General features: G+C 38.7%; 2 protein-coding genes across 8 annotated transcripts in view; both read left to right on the top strand.

Moving 5' to 3' along the window:
• The window catches only part of LOC109626945 (zinc finger protein 385C-like), a 53648-nt gene extending 44485 nt beyond the window's left edge, over nt 1–9163 (top strand). For 2 of the 3 annotated variants that reach the window (XM_069517483.1, XM_069517484.1), the window contains 7 exons: nt 609–763; nt 1898–2029; nt 5093–5264; nt 6635–7015; nt 7124–7326; nt 7508–7606; nt 7835–9163. In XM_069517483.1, coding sequence (XP_069373584.1) covers nt 609–763; nt 1898–2029; nt 5093–5264; nt 6635–7015; nt 7124–7326; nt 7508–7606; nt 7835–8065 — 1373 coding nt within the window. In that variant the 3' untranslated portion in view covers nt 8066–9163. The remainder of the gene's footprint in view (nt 1–608; nt 764–1897; nt 2030–5092; nt 5265–6634; nt 7016–7123; nt 7327–7507; nt 7607–7834) is intronic. The other variant, XM_020083211.2, reaches the window with a different exon arrangement.
• Nucleotides 9164–10281: 1118 nt separating this feature from the next.
• Nucleotides 10282–18309, top strand: LOC109626946 (dnaJ homolog subfamily C member 7-like). Of its 5 annotated transcripts, XM_069518150.1 has the most exons (17): nt 10305–10391; nt 11490–11507; nt 12143–12327; nt 12834–12917; nt 13024–13112; nt 13503–13627; nt 13749–13862; nt 14166–14240; nt 14402–14520; nt 14675–14828; nt 15270–15434; nt 15622–15713; nt 15809–15882; nt 15982–16128; nt 16213–16368; nt 16755–16829; nt 16932–18309. In XM_069518150.1, exons 3-17 carry the CDS (start codon nt 12194–12196, stop codon nt 16967–16969), a joined length of 1641 nt encoding a protein of 546 aa, XP_069374251.1. In that variant the 5' UTR covers nt 10305–10391; nt 11490–11507; nt 12143–12193; the 3' UTR covers nt 16970–18309. The 5 variants fall into 5 exon arrangements, with proteins under 5 accessions (XP_019938774.1, XP_019938772.1, XP_019938771.1 ...); XM_020083212.2 differs by lacking the exon at nt 12143–12327 and having other exon boundaries at nt 10297–10391; XM_020083213.2 differs by lacking the exons at nt 11490–11507; nt 12143–12327 and having other exon boundaries at nt 10286–10391.
• Nucleotides 18310–19378: the final 1069 nt, after the last annotated feature.

The raw sequence follows: 19378 nt of genomic DNA, 5'->3' as shown, positions 1-19378 counted from the left end.
CCCTCATTCAAAGTCCCTTTCCTTTTTATCTTGAGGGACACATTTCCAGGATCTGAGGAAGAACAAAACCACACAATTACACACACAAGTGCTGTGTTTAAAGGCCAGAGACATTTGTCAAGATAAACTATGGACTTGTGAAGCAGGAAAAGGCCACGCGAAGGCTCTCATCATTTATCCCCTGCTATTACTGAAGTCATTAAAGCTTTACTGAGTGAATCATTCACTGCAGGGATGGATCTTGAGCTCATATGCTGTGTGCTAAAATCTTTCTTTATGTGTGTAAGGATGAGCAGCTCAGGTGGGCTAATGTGAAGAAAATCCGCAAATTTGATTTTTAGAAAAAAATATTTAAATCTTGAAAAGCAAACCAGGGGGCTATATTTATAAATGTGGGTGTGCAAATGAATGGTACTTACAAAATGTTTCAGCCCATTAGATCTTTGCAGTCACAACATGGTTGCTATAACTACAATGTAATCTTATGGGGCAACTGTGACAGTCCATAAATGTTTTAGCAATAAAAGGCTGAAACATCAAATACGCAATCAGAGAAGTTAGTTTTCACATTGATGTGTTAATGTAAATGTTTTCTTCCCTTTCTTAAGGTGCGTTATCCCAGAGTCAAGTCCACCCTCTCCTGGGATCCCTGCCTCTGCCTGGTCGACCCCTCCAGTCGCAGAGTCACGCCCAGCTGGAGCACTTTCTGCCACTGAGGGTCAACGGCTCCTCGCCACTTAGCCTCTTCCCAAATTTCAACACGGTGAGATACCAAATTAATCACAGACTCACACATGAGCAGGTGGATGGAAGTGGAAAATATCTATAGCCCCGAACCGGTCCTGGAAATACTTATCTCATACTTATTAAGTCCAAACCTAAAAACATGATGCATGATTTTTAATTGGAAAACAGAAGCAGCAGATCAGGGTCTTGGTCTGATTACCAGCTGCTGTCAACTTAACTAAATATAAGGCAACAATTTACAAGAGGAAACATTATTTTAGATGTCGTTCAATGTGAGGCTCGGAGTATTTTTCGGCTTATTTTGTTTGCAAGACGTGCACTTTGTAGATATGTTATACAGGAAATTATAAATGTTTCTTCGGGACTACATTGGCAAGTTGTCATATTAGCTCCAGTCAGTGGTAAACATCCCTAAGATAACACTACTCTCATACACACATGCACACAGGTATGTTCTGGTTCCGAGTGGTGAAACTAATATGTGTACATTTAGTCTACATTTAGCTTTAACCCTTTATGAGACAATTCAGAGGAAAAGTACTAAACGTAGACATGTGGGAGGATGAGAAAAGATTCCTGTCTGACACCTAGAGGCTAAAAATAAGACTCCACTAACACAGCTGCACTGTAGGGATTACCTCCATGAATAGAACTGATCAAAAAGGGTTATTTAAAAAGTGTAAATTGAGCTGTAATTTCTTCATCTTCATATACACAGCCAACTAAATGCTGAAGTCAAACTAATCTCCTTTCGTCAAAGTCATCCATGTCACGCTGTGGAACTAGAATGGCACTCAGGATACTTCTCAAAGTCAATCAAGCTGCAACAAACAATCATAGATATAATTCTCCTAAATATGAATTATTGGTTCAACAAGATCTGTGAATTATTCCCTGAACGTTTTGTGAAAATATGTCAGTTTATCTGGATCTGCTCCAAAATTTAATTGGTTCTGGGAAAATGGTATTTGAAATATCTGTTCATAACTCTAATGTATGATAATAATTATATTGTACATGTATATAAACATATTTTCCAATGCCATTTGTGCCATTGTAGGTTGTCTCTGCTTTTTTCCTGTTTGCACAACTCCCCCAAACCAAAACATATCACATTAGTGTTTGTGCGTGTGTGTGTTTGATCTTGTAGATGGACCCAGTGCAGAAGGCAGTGATCAACCATACCTTTGGTGTGACCCCACCCAAGAAGAAACCCATCATCTCCTGTAACATCTGTCACCTGCGCTTCAACTCCACTGTGAGTCAGAGGCTCGACCAATCAGTCAGTGGTTTTTTCTTCTGTTGGAAGGTGGAAAACTACTTTTGTAATTTGTTAAATCAACCTGCGAGACATTCTTATATGACAACATGAAAGGATTGTTAAATTAGCTTTATCTCACTATAAGTGTAAAACATTTTGACCCTTTTGATGTGTGTTTTCTTCTTAATGTCATCTTTTGATTATTCCTGCAGTCAGACATCCCCTTTCTTCCTCCACATTTAATATTTTTTCACCCTGGTGTTCGAAACACAATCTTGAAGCAGGTTATTCCTCTAATCGGTCCAATCATATGGCTTCCTTTTTTCTTTTTAATCGACTGCTGAGTTCTTAAAAAGAAAACCAGTCAGCTAATTCTGTGACTTTTTTTCCTTCTTATCACGCCTCCCTTTTCAAGTTCATTTGGCTCCCGTTCCTGTGGCGTTCGTTTATGCGTATTAGCATTTATATTGTAAGGAGGAACCTGGCAGAATGACAATGACTCTTCTTTGTGTGAAGTCTGAAACTTGAAGGAAGCAGGACACTGGCACACACTATCCTGACTTTCTTACCTCCTCATCTTTCTCTTGCTCTGCTCTTCACTTTTGGACATAGAGTCATGTTGTCAGGTTTTTTTTTCTCTCCTCCTCCCCCTCTGTGTTACCTGCAGCCGAGATGAGAGGGCTGGTTGACCCGGGAGGTGGATGCCAAGTTGCAGGCAGGTACCAGGTCCCAACAGGGGGCAGCACTGAGTGGCTGGAATTCGTACCCTTCAAAGAAATGTGATTAAAGGAATAGTTCCGAATGTTTGAAGTCTATTTGTGTTTTATACTCACTGCTTGTTGGGTACAGAGGAGTGGAAGGTGTCGCTGTCAGAGACGTCCATCTGTATTTGACATGTTGGACATGCAGCTTCAGCTTGATATTATGAGATGAAGGGAAAACCTGATGTAACAACAGACTATTATACTCATTTTAATAGTTATTTTTGTTTACAGTTGTTCTTATTCAGTATATCAATCAGTAAATGTTATCATGATTTAGTGCATCCACTGAGAATGTTAATTTGACCCTAATAGAAAGCTGAAGCTGTTTGTTCAGTGTGAAGACAAAAGACTTGATGACGACTATATACAAACTATATAGTAGTTCATAGGTTTCTTTTTGATAACTGAAACCTATATACTGCTACATGATAAGTGTATATGTATATTCAAAATTATTCCTTTAAAGCTGTAAACTCTGTGAACAAAAGCATGAACAGCCAAACTTGTTTTTTAAAGTTATTCTGCCCTTTTGTGGAGGACAGTTGTTGCTCATTGTGTGTGAAGCGTTCGGGCATCAGTGGTGTGACAATGCATAAAGCTGCTTGAATCAAGGTCAGCCGAGGCCGTGCAGTCGTTTCACTGGAGATTTTTGTTTAGTCGTCCTGGGATACTTTATTTGTTTTAAGTTACTATGGTGGAACATAGTACTCATACTACACTGGCATGCTGGGTAGTTTGGTAGTATGCAGATGAGAGCGGCTTCATCCCTCTGACTCAGTTGAAAATCACGCTGAATGGTTAGTGTTCACTGACATTCAGCGCAGCCAAAGGGGTCGTGCACCCTTTGCTCAACCCACGGTGGTGCGATTTCTGTTTGTGTAGCAGGCCGAGCTTTATGCAAAGTGTCGATGGGGACACTTACGGCCCCTCCATCCTATACACACACACACTAAAATATCACCTCCACACACACTGAGTTTGTATGTGTGCATTAGAAGAGGCAGTAGAGTGTGTGGTTGGTAACTAGGATGGATAATTATCCAACAGCCTCGTGTGAAGCCAGACACTTGAAGTCTTGACACACTGATCCACACTGAGGTATGATGTTGATTTAGGGAGTGCACTCGTGTCCTTCATATACAGAAAGTGCTGCAAAAATGTGCTGTCCAACATATAAAGGACAAAACCAAAATGAATACGCCATCCACCCTCCTTACTTTGTAAACACACATATTTCAAAATCTGTCACAAATAATGTTTTCATTTTTATAAAGGACTTAATAACCTCATGAAACAAATGGGCACTGTCATTATCTCTCTCTATGTAATGTTTTCATTGCTGTTTATCTTTTAGCAGGATAATGCAAAAACTACCCAGCCAATTTTATTGAAATTTGGTGGAAGGGTGGGATATTGGCTAAGGAGGAATCCAGTAACTTTTGATTTTAACTTTCTTTCTTGAGATAGAATATAGGTATAGAGATAGGGCATTTTTGTGAACATTTTGTGGACATTTTGTGAATTTCTCAAGAAATTACATAGAGATCTGTAAATCCGGCATGTGTAGAGCGCTATTATCTATGAAAAGTTCAAATTTGGTTTGGATGCAGAAAATTATATGTATTTTTAGTAATAATTCTCACTCAAGTATAGTCAGGATTTATGGAGATGGATCAACTGTTAAAAATAATGCTATGATGTTTGTTGCCATATAAAATGAGAATGTGTTTTATGTAAATGTCTGAAATATGTAATGTCTGTATGGATTCCAAGATGAATGTGTTTTTGCTTCAGCTGTTTTTGTTTCACTGTTGGTGCACCTCACGTTTGCTGGACACTGATCTTCCTCTGTAGAGCACGTCTTTTATCTACAGATCTCAAATCTGAATGCATCTGTTGTCACGCTGCCACAAATGTGTTTTCTCTCGCCGTGGAAGGCAGAGAAGTCATTTCGTGTTGCAGCTTTACGGACACAGGCCATTTTGTGTCAGAACGTATCAGTGGGATGATGAGCTCAGTGGATGGTCATGAGACGCCATGAGTCCAACTGATGCTCATTTGTGCACAGCCATGACGATGGCGATGATCGAAATGGTGATGTGACTCTTCCTCCGAGTCAAACGCTTGATCGCATCATTTTTTTCCCCCCAACTCCATAGAAGCATGTGAAGCCAGAGAGCTGGAACAGATGGAACGATTTCAGTTTACTGATTTCATGCTGTCCTTTTAATCATTTTAATTCAGTGATTCTGTGCGTGCACTGTTCATTGACTTTACACTCTGCTTGTTCTGCTTGCGTGTATGTATTTGCGTGTGCTAGACCCAGGCAGAGGCCCACTACAAAGGTCACAAACATGCTCGCAAGCTAAAGGCCTTGGAGACCCAGAGGAACCGGCACAAGAATGGACACGGTCCATCTACAGCGGGAAAAGACAGAGAGAGGGGAATGATGGGAGGAGCAGTGGTGCCAAGAGACTCTCGTATAAAAAAAGGTATAAATCTTTCTTTTTTTTAAAATCACCCTCTCTCCATCCTGTGAGTAATTAGTAGTAATTGAAGTGACATAAGCACTAAGGCTTGGTTGCTGTCGCTCCACTGGTTAATTACCTGCTATTACCTGTCCTGCTATCATTGGCTCTGTCAGATAAGTAATTACCCTCATCATGCACAGACATTCTTCATGATGAGAAAACCTTAAAGCACTAAAAATCTGGAGAATGCAGTGGGGTTTTTTTCTCTGATGTTGGTTTTTGCTTGTAAATCAACGGCAGCTCAACACAACTTCTTGTGGTCTCGTTATAAGATGTGTTGTCACTTTGTCAAAGAGTCGATAATTGTGGAAAAGGGACAGAAGTCATGTTTAGAAGAAGATCGGTCGGTGCAAAAAAGCTTTCTGAACAGAGTTTGATGATTTTCAGTATTAATCATCACGTGTGGCTGCAGAGGGCGCTGTTGCTCAGGAAAGGTTACAAAGTGTTGCTTTAAGATTGTTAAAATCCACAAATTCTCAAATACCAAAAAACATAAGTGTCTTAGATGGTAAAACCTTCCCTCGAACCTTTTCCATATTTTTTATGTTCAAACTATTGAATCTTCAGCATCTGTAAGATTTTGACGACGTTGGTCTCTTTACTGTCTTTGTGTCATTTGTCTTTCTGCTTCTCATTCTGCTTGACTGAAAAACAATTCACCATCTTCCCTTTCTTTACTCTGTCGAGCTTTTCTTTTCATTATTGATCTACTTCTCCCATTTTCTTCCAGCGCCTATCAATTACCCTCTAACCACATAATGATAAGCTTGTTACATTCAGCAGTTGCCATGGTTGTTGATTGATGGTGACAGAGGGAGCTTCAGAAGAGGCAGCGAACCAATGACAGAGAGACCGAGTAATGGAGGAGGAAAGATTGAGATGAGAAGGGAACGGTGTGAAAATTAAAGAGAGATGATAGAGCAGAAAAGAAAAATACGTCGATGAGGAGGAGAAAATGTAAAATGACAAGGTCATAAGAAATAAATGGACATGTCATTTATATATCATGACTGATAAGAAAAGATAAGTATTTTTACATTACATTGACTTGTATATTTATTTCTGTTGGCAATTTGGGTCTTCTATTGTATTAATCCTTTAATCTTAGTATTTCCAAAAAATCTCAAACTATTACTTCAATTGGTGGTTTGATCAAAATATGTTTTTGACTGCAAGTGTAAGTAGTCATCCCCAAGATAATATAATATAATAATTTGCAGTACCAGGTTATTATCCTTATTCAGATAATATATGAAGATGTGCATCATCTTGTAATGTCACATATAAAACGGGGCGTGTAGCACAACCTCTATTAATCTCTCCGTCCACAGGCCCAACCTTGTCTTCTCAACCTGCACAGCAGCAAACTGAAAACACCCAGGGGAGTTCACTGGCAGCCACCCCTTCCTCTCAGCCTCCATCCATGGACTCCTTGCTCCGCTCTCCTCAGGTCTCCCCTCAGGTCTCCCCTGGCTCTCAGCTTTCTGATTTACCCTCAGAGAGTGCACCTGTGAACGGGTGCAGCCTGGCCACCATCTCAGTCCCAAGCACTGATCCACAGGGAGGCTCCACGGGAGGTGAGGAGGAGGAGGAGGAGGGGGTGAAGGTGGATGAGGCGAAGGAGGCCAAGAGCAACAAAAAACAACCTCTCCACTGTCCGACATGTAAAGTGACGGTCAATTCCAGCTCCCAGTTGGAAGCTCACTGTAGTGGTATGTACTATACAACACTTTATTTAACACTTCATTTTGAAATTTAAAAGCATTTACATTATTTTACCTATAACCAATTCTGACATTTCCGCCTCTTCTCTATATCAGGCTCCAAGCACAAACAGATGCTGGACGGTCAGAACAGCAGCCAATCACAACGCAGGGTTAAGATGACATCATCGCCCAGACCCGCCAGCAGAATTAAGCCGCGGATGGGCAGCAAGACCAGAGCAGTTGTTTGCGTGTCCAGTCAGCCCTTTCACTGTGAACTGTGCCAGGTGTCCGTCAACTCCGAGACACAGCTGAAGCAGGTATGTGGGTTGATCCATATATAATTAATGTGACTAATTTGGCTACTATTTAACCGGCCGACCACTGATGATTATAAACAACAGCACGGTTACTCTCTGTGTTGTGTAAGGTAAACTTAGAGGCTCTTTGCTGTGTGAGTCAGAGCTGTCCTGTCTGAATCGCTGCTCTGTCCCCTTTTAGCACATGAACAGCAGGAGACACAAAGAGCGTTTGGCTGGGAAGCCTGTCAAGACAAAGTTCAGCCCCTATAATAAACTACAGCCCAGTGCAATCTTAGCGGTAAGAATTTATTACACACATCACATCTGATTGTTTATATTTTTGTACACATTCTAAATGGCCCTTACATACAACATACAGACAGTACATACACATATGCTCAAGTTGATATACCCAGAATTTCAACTATTTACTTAAAGTGCAACACAATTTAGTGAATACATTTTAAAGATTTAAAAGTTAGAGTTTTTCGTATAATTTAAATAAATCTTTTGTCTTGTGTGTCAGACTAAACTGGCCCTGCAGAAGCAGCTCTGTAAGACCCTGCCAGCAGGTTTCCTGACCAGCCCTCTCAATCCAGCTGCCTTTTGCACCATGGCGCCCGGACCCTTGGCACTACGACTGCCGGCGGGCCCCACAGCCATCATCCAGGGTCCCCTGATCAGCCCCACGCTCTTCAGGCCTGCCCCAGGACCTTTGAGGGCCACACATGCACCCATAATCTTCTCTCCTTACTAGCATTGAGCCAAGGGCCAGAGGACCTAACCATGCCAAAGCTGGACCAAGCAGGGGACCCCCCTCCTGAGTGACAACAGGACGCTATGCAGCGACAGCGAGGGCAACATATCAGCATGTTAAGTTTGTCTGGTTCAAGTCATGGGAACAGTATGCCACAATCCCCTGGTGTGGTTTGAGATATCAGCGCTGAGTGACCAGAGTCTTGTCTCCTTAAAAATGGAGGGACCATCACTCAGCTGTTTCCTCTCGACAAGCTGTTGAGTGCATGTTCCCCTAGGGTTAGGGGAACATGGAAGCCATAATGACAAGCATCGTTTTATTTAAGACTATTATAGACAGATACACTAGGCTGTGTAAATGTTTCTAAATGTTTGCTGCCAAATTTCTTTAATTCTGAGATCTTTCTAGTCGAACTCCGGGAGATCAAGAACAATATTTCATCCTTGCTTTTGATTTTATGAACAAATCTAAATCGTGTAAATCTCCCATGGAACTGGCTACTTCCATAGAACACCCTCCACTAATAGACATATAAACAATTTATTTTAGATTAATGTATACATTCTTCTTTTTTCACTCGCTCTCTGTGTTATGAGATGACAATCAACCCCCACCATGATAATGATGCCAAGAATACTTGCTGTATGAAAACCCACTACATGTAATGCATACAATGAGATGGTTTAATTTAAGGTTATTTAAAGTTTGAAACTTGATTTTGTCCGACACAAGCCATTATGAATTGCTCTTCAGGGGATGGTTATTTAAATAAGCTTTTGCAACAGCTTGAGGCTGCTTGTGCAATATGGAGAGATTAACTATTATCCAGAGTTTAAGAAAAAAGAATTAGCCACATTTTAAATGTGTCTGACAATATTTATCATGTTTTTTTTTTTTGTATAGAGTTGTATTTAAAATCATTTTTCTCTCTCACCTGGTTGTGCTGAATCATCCTAAGCAATATGTATTTTGATGTGTCCCCTGACTAGTGTAAAATCCATGACAAGTGTAACTGCATTAATTGCAATAATGTAAATTATTATGTGTTAAAATGTCAGTACTGTATTCGATAAAAACTTATAAATAGTACTTTTTTTACACAGTCGTGATTGTTTCTTTTCTTATGCCTGAGTCTCTTTATATGATTATAGTGTATTAGTGAAAAGAACTTCAGTTATTAATGTATTTGTGGACATGAATATAAATAGCTTTAATTTAGGCAATAATCTACATTAGTAGTGTATTAATATCTTATTTTATACTACACAAAGGTCAGTGACAATGATTTTAATTCAATCATTTTTGAGAAAATCTACTTCATTTGGATCAACGTGTAACAAGCAGCACACAAGCAGCACTTTAAATGTGTTGAAGTCATAAGCTTCATATAAGTTGCACTTGTACTTGAGTATTTAAAGCCTCTGAAATACTGATAACCAACAACTGAAACACTTTTCTCAATGCCTCAGCTGGAGTCACAACAATACTGTGTTTGAATCAGGAAACAAGTCATTGCTGATGTGTTCCTTACACAGGAGCATGTCCCATATTGTATAATGCTCTAGTGCCCTCTAGTGAACAGTAGTAGTTATGGCTCAGGTTGACTAATACATCAATTGCAATTTAAAAAAAATAGAAATTCCACCAATCGATATATTTTTTATTATTAATGCACAAGCCCTCTTTAGAATCATATGAATTTTTCTTGATAGAGCTTATTTTATGGGATAGTTCATGTTTGTGTGTTTAGAAAAAGCCCTTTAATAAGCTGCTTTTATTTGTGGATTTTCAATGAGTCATACTCTTAGACACGAAGAACTGCAAAGAAAAAGTACAATTATTTAAATTAAACATTTTATTTATTTTATATGTATCATGGACATTAGTTGTATGAAAGATTACCCACTGCATGTCAAAACGTTTAGATTAAAAAATAATATTGCAAGTTAAGATGTCAACATTGGGTATAGTGTTTTATTTGCATTAATGAATAAATGTAAAAAAATAAATAAAAAACAGTTATTGATTTGAAAAAAACATCTATATAAGAATAAAAGCTAATGTAAATGAAAAAGGGAAATATGTTATAGACTTATGTGTGTTAACTATATTCTTCATCATTTAATTTTACAGTGACCTAGTTTCTTGTGATCTCTAAATAAATATATAGATAAATTAATTAATAAATAAATAAATAATTAAATAAAAACGCTTCCGGAAGTGACGTCCATTCCTGTTCGTCCTCTCCAGCAGAAATGGCAGCTGTTGACATCGACATGCCGGTAGATCCGGAGCCTCAGATCCGTAACCAGGACGAGCTGGAGCGGTAAATACACGGTTTCCTTTGTGTTTGGTTGTGTTGTTTGTGTGAACCGAAAATAAACCGAGTGAATCCGACCTCTGGCTCTCGGACGAGCCTCGGGAACAACAGCGCGGTCGGTCAGCCCCGAGACAAGCTAACGATGCTAGCATGCCGGGGTTGAACCCACGGCGGCAGCGTGTTGCACCAAACCTACATCTTGATTGTGTTCGTTCTTACAAACCACAGGCGACGAATTCAGCCGAAAACACGAACTCAGCTCGTCTCTGAAACTGAAAACGATCGAGATTGTTTGTTATTGTCGCTGTCTGCTAGCGCATCATAGGACCAGTTAGCCGCGACACATGTTCAGCCACAAACATCCTAAAAATATGAGATTATGTGGTTGTTCAAACTGTTTGTGTGAACGTGTTTTAACCCGACAAATTATAGACGAGACAATAAACTATTCATCCAGTTCCTTGCTGCACCTTTTAAGATGTCACTGCTTTTCCGCTTTCTAGAAAGTTCTGTAGCTGATAGTCAGCTAGCTAGCACCGAGCTAACCTTTGGTACTCAACTCTTAGATAAAGTCGCAGCGATGATATGACTTTGCATTCTGAACCCTAACATCCACATCAGGCTCCAAATTAAAAGAAGTCGATTTCACTATTATGAACTAAATCAGGATTATCCTCCTATTTAAGATCGTTAACGTTTCCTTCAGTTTTATTTGACATGTCCAAGCTTTCATTTCTCTCGAAATGTGAACTAACACAATTAGTTTACATTTTTTTATAATGACAATCACACAATAAACATACTGAAAAAAAATGAATCGTTCATAATTTCTATACATGGCTTGTCTGTGCCTTCTTTTGACATAAATGTTGCCACAAATATTTAGCCCTGCTCTGATGATCTAAATGATCCATTATTTCATGGTACATTCTTGCATGAAGTTATTTGTTCAGCTCCTTGCTACTGAAACAAACTTAAGTACCAGGATGAAGTAGATTCCAATGTTGCATTACAAATCACAATTCTGTACATGTACTGAGGTTTCTGCCGAGCTGAGCAGCGACATCCTGATGACACTGTTTCTCCTATTCTCCTATTCCTCAGGGTCAGCAGTGATGTACAGTGAGTAGTTTTATGTGAAGTCAAGTCCAACATGTTCTTTAGTGTTCTTCTCTTTACTTTTTCAAATGTTGGTGTTTTTATAAAACCCAGAAAATTATGCACTACACCCCCCCCTAAAAAAAAAACATGGTTTCAACCAAACCATGGCTAAATTATTAAGAACTGAACCTTGGATTCATCGTATCGTTACAGTCCTACTGCTAAAGATACAAAATATTAAATTACGATGATCTATGAGACAGTGGTGACAAATTGTGTCCATGGTGGTTCTTTGGCACCATAATTTGCACTTTTGTCCTAATGTTTCAAGAAACTACCTAAATACACTATCAAAATGTACTGGTCACATTTAGGCTGATAGATTAATTCTGAGTAGATACACAGATTTGAATTACTGCAGCTTTTTACAAAACATCTTTATTCTTTCTAAAAAAGTACAGTACAGCTTTACAAATGAATTTCGACATTCACCATTTTAGTATTATGTCCCTTTTGTAACAAGCCAGGCGGCTGCAAAAATAGCCTCTGCTTCTGAGTTGTGAATGCATTTTTCTTTAATAACATGTTGAGTAATTGATAATAAAGCCGTGATATAACTTTTTGTAATTTTGTTTTGCTTGTGTATTTTTACAAAGGTAAAATGAATACCACTGGAACATGACCTTGCACGTATAGTTCACTGAAAAATGAAAACTCACTCATTATCTACTCACCGCTATGCCGATGGAGTAGTGGGTGAAGTGTTTGAGTCAGTACCCCTGAGACTCCAGAAGCGTTTTGCGGACTCAAACACTTCGCCCACTACTCCATTGGCATATTGGTGAGTAGATAATGAGTGAATTTTCAATTTTTGGTGAACTATCCCTTTAATATTAATTGTATTTAGTGTAGTAGCATTGTCACAAAAATACTGTATTGATATAATCTATGTTTTCATGGTTTTATTTTGTTTTATTTTTGCGTTTGTTATGGTCCTGGGCAGCCTTTTGTCCTATCAAACCCTGACTCTTAGCTGGACCCTAAATCAAAACTGTTTTGCATATTGCAGCAAATTTTCACCAATATGCTTCTTTCGCTCCCAGTCTTAGTAAGCGATGTTATATCAGCTGAAGGAAAACACCCACTGTGGTTTCTCTGATTGGTGTAGCCTGACTTAAAATGCTTTACCCCCACGCAAAACAGCAGAGCAGTAGCTTCTTCTTTGTGTGAATCAGCAGTGACCCTTTAGCACTTGGCATGTCTGACAGGACTGCAGCAGGCGAACTTCGCTGCTATGTTTAGTAATGGAACTATCAGCACTGTGTGTACCCTGCTCTTCTGTCCCAGTTCCAGGTGTAACACCCAGGCGAGTCCTGTCAGCCAATCTCACACTCTCACGTCCCATCAAGAAATCCCTACATGGATAGAAATGTAAAATTGACCGGTTTCTTGCAGAATATTTTTGGCTTCTTTTATATGCTTTGTTTTATCTTTTGTAAAGTACCTGCTTCATCTTTTCTGTTTCTCCTCTCTCCAGTGAGGCTGAAGGATTCAAAGAGCAAGGGAATGCTCTCTACAGCAAGAAAGATTACTCTGAAGCTTTCAACTATTACACTAAGGCCATCGGTGAGTTAACCACTCTTTATGGGTGGAAAGGAGTTTTTGCAGGGATTTGGTGTAGGACTGGAATAACTCATCTACATCTAGTTGCAGCCTTAACATATGTTGTTGTACACAGCACCCACGGACTAGTTCAAGATGAGAATTGTCAGATCTACTTTATAACCATCAGTACATCTAACAAATCAGTCAAATAAATATCATTTGTGAAATTTCTATTAGCATTTGACTCATGAACCGCCATTTCAATGCGTCACCGCACGTATGGGAGTTTTTGAGTACAGTAGGATATAGCCTTGTTATTGTGATTTTTTTTATTTTTTTATTTTCTCCAATTTCAATCCACATCTCAGTTTGCCTGTGTGACATGGATTTTTTGTTTTGTTTTATCTTAAGATACTTGCCCCAAAAATGCAAGTTACTATGGCAACAGGGCAGCCACCCTCATGATGCTAAGTCGCTTTCGAGAGGCCCTTGAAGATTCCCAGCAGGCTGTGCGGCTGGATGACTGTTTCATGAAGGTCAGTTTGAACGGGCTTCAAACCCTTGTTGCACTTACAAAATAGAGGTGGATATGTAGAATAGAGTTTTTTTTCTTACACAATCTTTACAAATAAGACGTTTTCCCTTGCTGTGTCATAGGGTCATCTACGTGAGGGTAAGTGCCACCTGTCTTTGGGAAATGCCATGGCAGCCAGTCGCTGCTTTCAGAAGGTTCTGGAACTTGAGCCCAGCAACAGAGAGGCCCAGCAGGAGGTGATCACCTAACTTGATAAATGTTTGAGTTATACATCATGCACAGTCTCTGAGTATAATTTGCATGATCATTGCATCATTGTTACCCATTAATTACCAAGACTGCATCACCATTCCTGATTTGTTCGCTACAGTTTCATAATGATCCAAATATTTTGCACTTATAATAACTGGGCTGAAACACACAAACTTACACTTCCATGTACTTCTGTGGGAAACACTGTGACTGCATCTTCATCACATTACAAAGACATTTCTGAGAGATGACATGTATTGTCTTGTCTTTGTTTTGTCTGTTTTTAGAAAAAGAATTCTGGGACTCTGTTGGAATACGAGCGGATGGCAGAATTTGGCTTTGACAAGCGTGATTTCAGAAAGGTACTTAACGGTTATTTTTTTCAGCAAACTCTCAACGGACACTTCCATATCTCAGTCCACTAAGGGTCTAAACACTTTCTTTCGTACTGAAACACCCACAACTGAATGTAACAATGTAGCGCAACAGGCAAAGTAACTCTTGTGCTCTCGTCCTGGTCCAGGTGGTGTACTGTATGGATCGGGCCTTAGCTTTGGCTTCTGCGTGCCACCGCTTCAAAATCCTCAAGGCCGAGTGTCTGGCTCTGCTGGGGCGCTATCCAGAAGCTCAGTCTGTAGCAAGGTAGGAATACTTAAGCTTTCATTAGAAACTGGTGTTGGGGTCATTATTTTACAGTTTATTGGATTCACAAAAGATTTTCAATACAAGCACAGGTTCTGCTTAAGTAGCTTTCCAAGGATATTGGTTGATTTGATTCCTTACCTTTCTTTTACAGTGATATCCTGCGAATGGATTCCACAAACGCAGACGCACTGTACGTTCGAGGTCTGTGTCTTTACTATGAGGACTGCATTGATAAAGCTGTTCAGTTCTTCGTCCAGGCTCTGCGCATGGCACCTGATCATGAAAAGGCCCGGCTAGCCTGCAGGGTAGGATTGTCGTTTTGTGTTTGTGAGAAACAATGATTTGCATAGACATTATTTTGTTGTTTTGAAATCTCTAATAGAAAACAGTTGAAATAATGCAAATTGCATCCAAACTGCCACATGTTGTAAAGGTGATCCGTTACTGTAGTTACACTTAATCCTCATTGTTGCAGATGTCAACATTGAAGAAGTTTCATGTGGAAATAAATAGTTATAATTCAGTATAATTTTTAGACCACAAGGAGTCATTCTGTTTTGGTAACAAACATAGAGCAGAAAGTTTGTTTACAAGAAAACTCCACCGAGGACAAATTGACGATGCTCCAAGTTTAGCAGAAATATAATAAATATGAATATCTATCTTTTATTTTGTTTATGTTTCCCTTTCAAGTATAAGTAAATGTTTGTAAGTAACACAAGGACTTGTTCTCTTAACTAAATCAGAATGCCAAAGCGTTAAAAGCCAAGAAGGACGAGGGCAATCAGGCCTTCAAGAACTGCAACTACGATGCTGCCTACCAACTGTACACTGAGGCCCTGACGATAGACCCCAACAACATCAAGACTAATGCTAAACTGTACTGCAATAGAGCTACGGCTGGAGCAAAGGTAAAAGGCAACACGTCTACATAAGTGTAATACTACATACTAACATGAGCTACATACAGTAGCCAGGAAATTAACTGAAATTAATAAAATGAGCAATTGCATAAATCGCACTGGATCAGTTATACTGATCATTTACTTAAAAATGTCTCCAATAATTTCGATGTCATTAATTCTTCCTCGTCAACAGCTGAAGAAACTAAATCAAGCAATTGATGACTGCACCAGTGCGATCAAACTCGATGACACGTACATCAAGGCCTACTTAAGAAGAGCGCAGTGGTATGTTACAAAGTCAACATGAGTGTGTTTTTTCAGATTTTGTGTTCTGTTGTTCAGGGTTGTACAGTTTCTGAGTGACCTTATGTGAATTGTAGTTACATGGACACTGAGCAGTATGAAGAGGCTGTGAGAGACTATGAAAAAGTTTACCAGACAGAAAAAACATCAGGTACGCTGCTGATTCAGTCGTCTTTTTTTGTGTGGCTGGTCACATGTGCACACACTTGCATGGCTTGATTTATTTTGTTATTTTTAATTATGTCTGTAGATCACAAGCATCTGCTGAAAACGGCACAGCTGCAGCTGAAGAAGAGCAAGAGGAAAGATTATTACAAGGTTCTCGGGGTCGGCAAGAACGCCACAGAGGATGAGATCAAAAAAGCTTATCGCAAACGTGCCCTCATGCACCACCCAGGTAGCCATATTTCTCTTTTCACACACATGCAGAAAACCAGTTTTGAGAACATTCAATGGGTAAATGGCTGTATTTGTTTTGCAGATCGCCACAGTGCAGCTACTGCAGAAGTGCAGAAAGAGGAGGAGAAGAAATTTAAGGAGGTGGGCGAAGCCTTCACTGTGCTCTCCGACCCGAAGAAGAAGGTCCGCTATGACAATGGACACGACCTGGATGACGACAGCGGCCTTGACGGTGGAGGTAAATTTACTGTCAACCTACAGGACATGGAACGAAAAGAAGGACTGAGGCATCAGCTTGGTCATGTGTACATTTTTTTCTTTTAACCTCCCTTGAGGCAGAAAACCTTTGTTCATAACAAGTTTCACAGCCGCTAAACTGGATCCTGTGAAAATGTGAATTTTCTCAGTCAAACTATTCATCTTCTCTGTTTTCTGGTGAAATAGTTTCTGTACAAAAAAACACACCACATTGATGAAACTGTAAATTGTGTGATGTAAGTCAAACATTTTGATTCACCACCACTCTTTGTTTAGTTCAGACATTTTGGGCTTACATTTTCCATCTAGTTTTTTCCTGAAGATGGCCATCACCAATGAATCATTATCTTTTGCTTTTCTCTTAAGATTTTGATGCGAACAACATCTTCAGGGCTTTCTTCGGTGGACACGGTGGAGGATATAGTTTTGATTCCAGTCCAGGTTTGTTTCTGTCCTGTTTTTACATCTTACGGTTTTTATAGAATGGAAGAAACAATCTGAGAAGGTTCATCATATAAACTAACTTCTCTCTCTTCCCTCCAGACTCTGGACCTGGAAACTTCTTCTTCCAATTTGGCTAAAGTTAATATGTGGGCAACTGCAGTTCTGCTGAGGACAAAATCATGTTGGACCCACTGTCCCTTGTGATGCTCTTACTTCTGAGTGTCTTGCAAAATCTCCCAACTATTCTTTTTCTGAAGAGATCTGATTATTGCATTCACTTAATTTACTCCTTACATTGACGCTTACAATTATCAGAAGGGAAAATCCTGAGGCTTTAGATGTGAATTAACGATGAAGATAAAGAGGGTGTGATCAGCTGATTCAGAGCATGTCGGTATTGCCAAAATCATATTAAATGAAATGTAGTCTTGCAAAAATGCCTCGACTTTCCTAAAGGTGATAATTTGTAAGGAATGCTTTAGAAATATAAGCGTCATGGTTGATAATTTTACTTTTAGAGAACATGATATACATTTTTAAGTTTCCACTGGGTCACCAAGTATCCATTGAGCAAGTCAATGTATTGTAGGAGTTCAATATCAAAACTGACCCCAGGATAGTCTGTTGAGGACGACACTGAACTCTTGCGAATGTGTGTCCAGGTTTTATTGGCTCACCTGCCAAATATAGAATCGACTTGCTGAGTTATTGTTCCTTCGCCTCTTCTCCACTTTGCATTGTATATTTGACTTGAATGTAAAGCTGTTTTTGTCCATTCATATTTTTTCTCCTCTTCAGTCTTCCCGTGGTCTATTTATATTTATTGTACTGTGTATCTTAAAATGTATGCAGCAGGATGCCATCGTCTTCCTCCTTTTGTAAGAGACTCATTTGTAAATGTTTTCTGCATCATTGTCGTCACTAACAGATTGTGCAAGTTGTTTTTTTGTTTTTCTGAAACGGGCCAAAATCAGCATCCACACACCTCCAGTTTTTCTTCTGTTGAAAGCACCAGTCGCATCTGTTCGACTGTTTCATTCAAATTCAAGTGGTGCCTTACCAAAATGAGAAGATCAGTCAGTGAAACCATCAAAAGCAGTAGAGCAGGCCCCGTCTTATTTTCAAATGACAACAGTCACTTTCTTGCTGTTTTTTGAGCTCTTTCATAGGAAAACCCTTCTCTTGTCTGGCCAGTAAATTGATTTTTACCTGTAAATTCTTCATCCTGACAAACATGAGGTGCGATAACTTTAATGTTGCTATCACTGTCACACCCAGCTGCCATTCACTCAAACTCGTCATGCACGTTCAGCCAGTGCAGCCCTTCCCCTACTCGTTCCACCTGTTCAAAGGGACGCAGATAGTAGGTCGGAAGCTTCTTGTTATTTGGTCTGTGTATCATTTAAAAACAACTTGTCACAGTATTAACAAGACATGCTTTTCTTAAAATGTAAATAAAGGCTTGTCTTTTACTGTAGTGTTTGACTTTTCTCTTAAATTGTGTTTTTTTTAGTTACCCAACATAGTTTATTATATTTACTCATTATATTTACTGAAAAATGTGCAATTTACTTTAAGTGTTTCTAGTCTATGCTACTCTACACTCTGAGGATGATGTTTCTTTTACTACATTGCATTTGGTTGACAACTTACGAGTTACTTTGAACAGTTTATAATCAAAACATCAGATGCATTGTTTTTTAGAAAAAGCTACCCAACAGTAAATAATGTAATGTAGTATAAATTAAAATCTAAATGCACAAATAATTCCAAATTTAATGAGTTGCTTGTGAAACTTTAAGAGAAGTAGAACTTTTCACATCTACTTGTAACTGAGTCACTTTTGCTTTAGTATCTGACCACATCTTCCTATAGATTTCTATTCGTTAAAATTTATTGTAAAATGTTAACTTGGGTAATTTTTCACCAGGAAATTGTAACATTTGTGCACAAGCATTTTTCTGTTTTTTCTCTGGAGCTGATGGTTTTATGTTTTTTTTTATGAATTAAATGCCTAAAATAGATTTTTGAAGTAAATAAAGTAAAAAAAAAAAAGAAAGTAAGGAATTTTTGTTTGTATGTTTTGTAATTTTGTGCTTATTTGAATTGTTACAGTTTTATGGCGTTTAAATAATAGGGCTGATCTTATGATAAAGCCGTGGTTTTACTTTTTGTTTGTTTTTTTACAAAAAAAACACCTAAAATAGAATTTTTAAACAAATACAGTAAAATAACAAAAAATGTAAAAGTGAGGTTTGAGTTTTTTGGGGTGATTTTGAGTAGTTACAGGTTTATAGTGTTTTTTTTTATTATTCCAAGGACTGTTCTTAATACAACGACTTTAACTTCTTGATGAAACACCTAAATAGAATTTTAATTAACATAAAAATGAAAAAGTTGTTCTGTTTTTATGACCAATGTACATTTAATGGTGTACGTTTTATTCTAATAGCTGTTCCTAGTATAAAAGGTTGTATTATTTCCTACAAATAAAACGCCCGAAATAGAAGAAGTAAAAAATTAAAAAAGAAGAATTCTTGCTTGTA

This window comes from Paralichthys olivaceus, chromosome 21, assembly GCF_024713975.1.
Source record: "Paralichthys olivaceus isolate ysfri-2021 chromosome 21, ASM2471397v2, whole genome shotgun sequence".
NCBI classification, from domain to species: domain Eukaryota; kingdom Metazoa; phylum Chordata; class Actinopteri; order Pleuronectiformes; family Paralichthyidae; genus Paralichthys; species Paralichthys olivaceus.
Note: the sequence above shows the minus strand (reverse complement) of the source record. Positions and strands in the feature narration are given on the sequence as shown.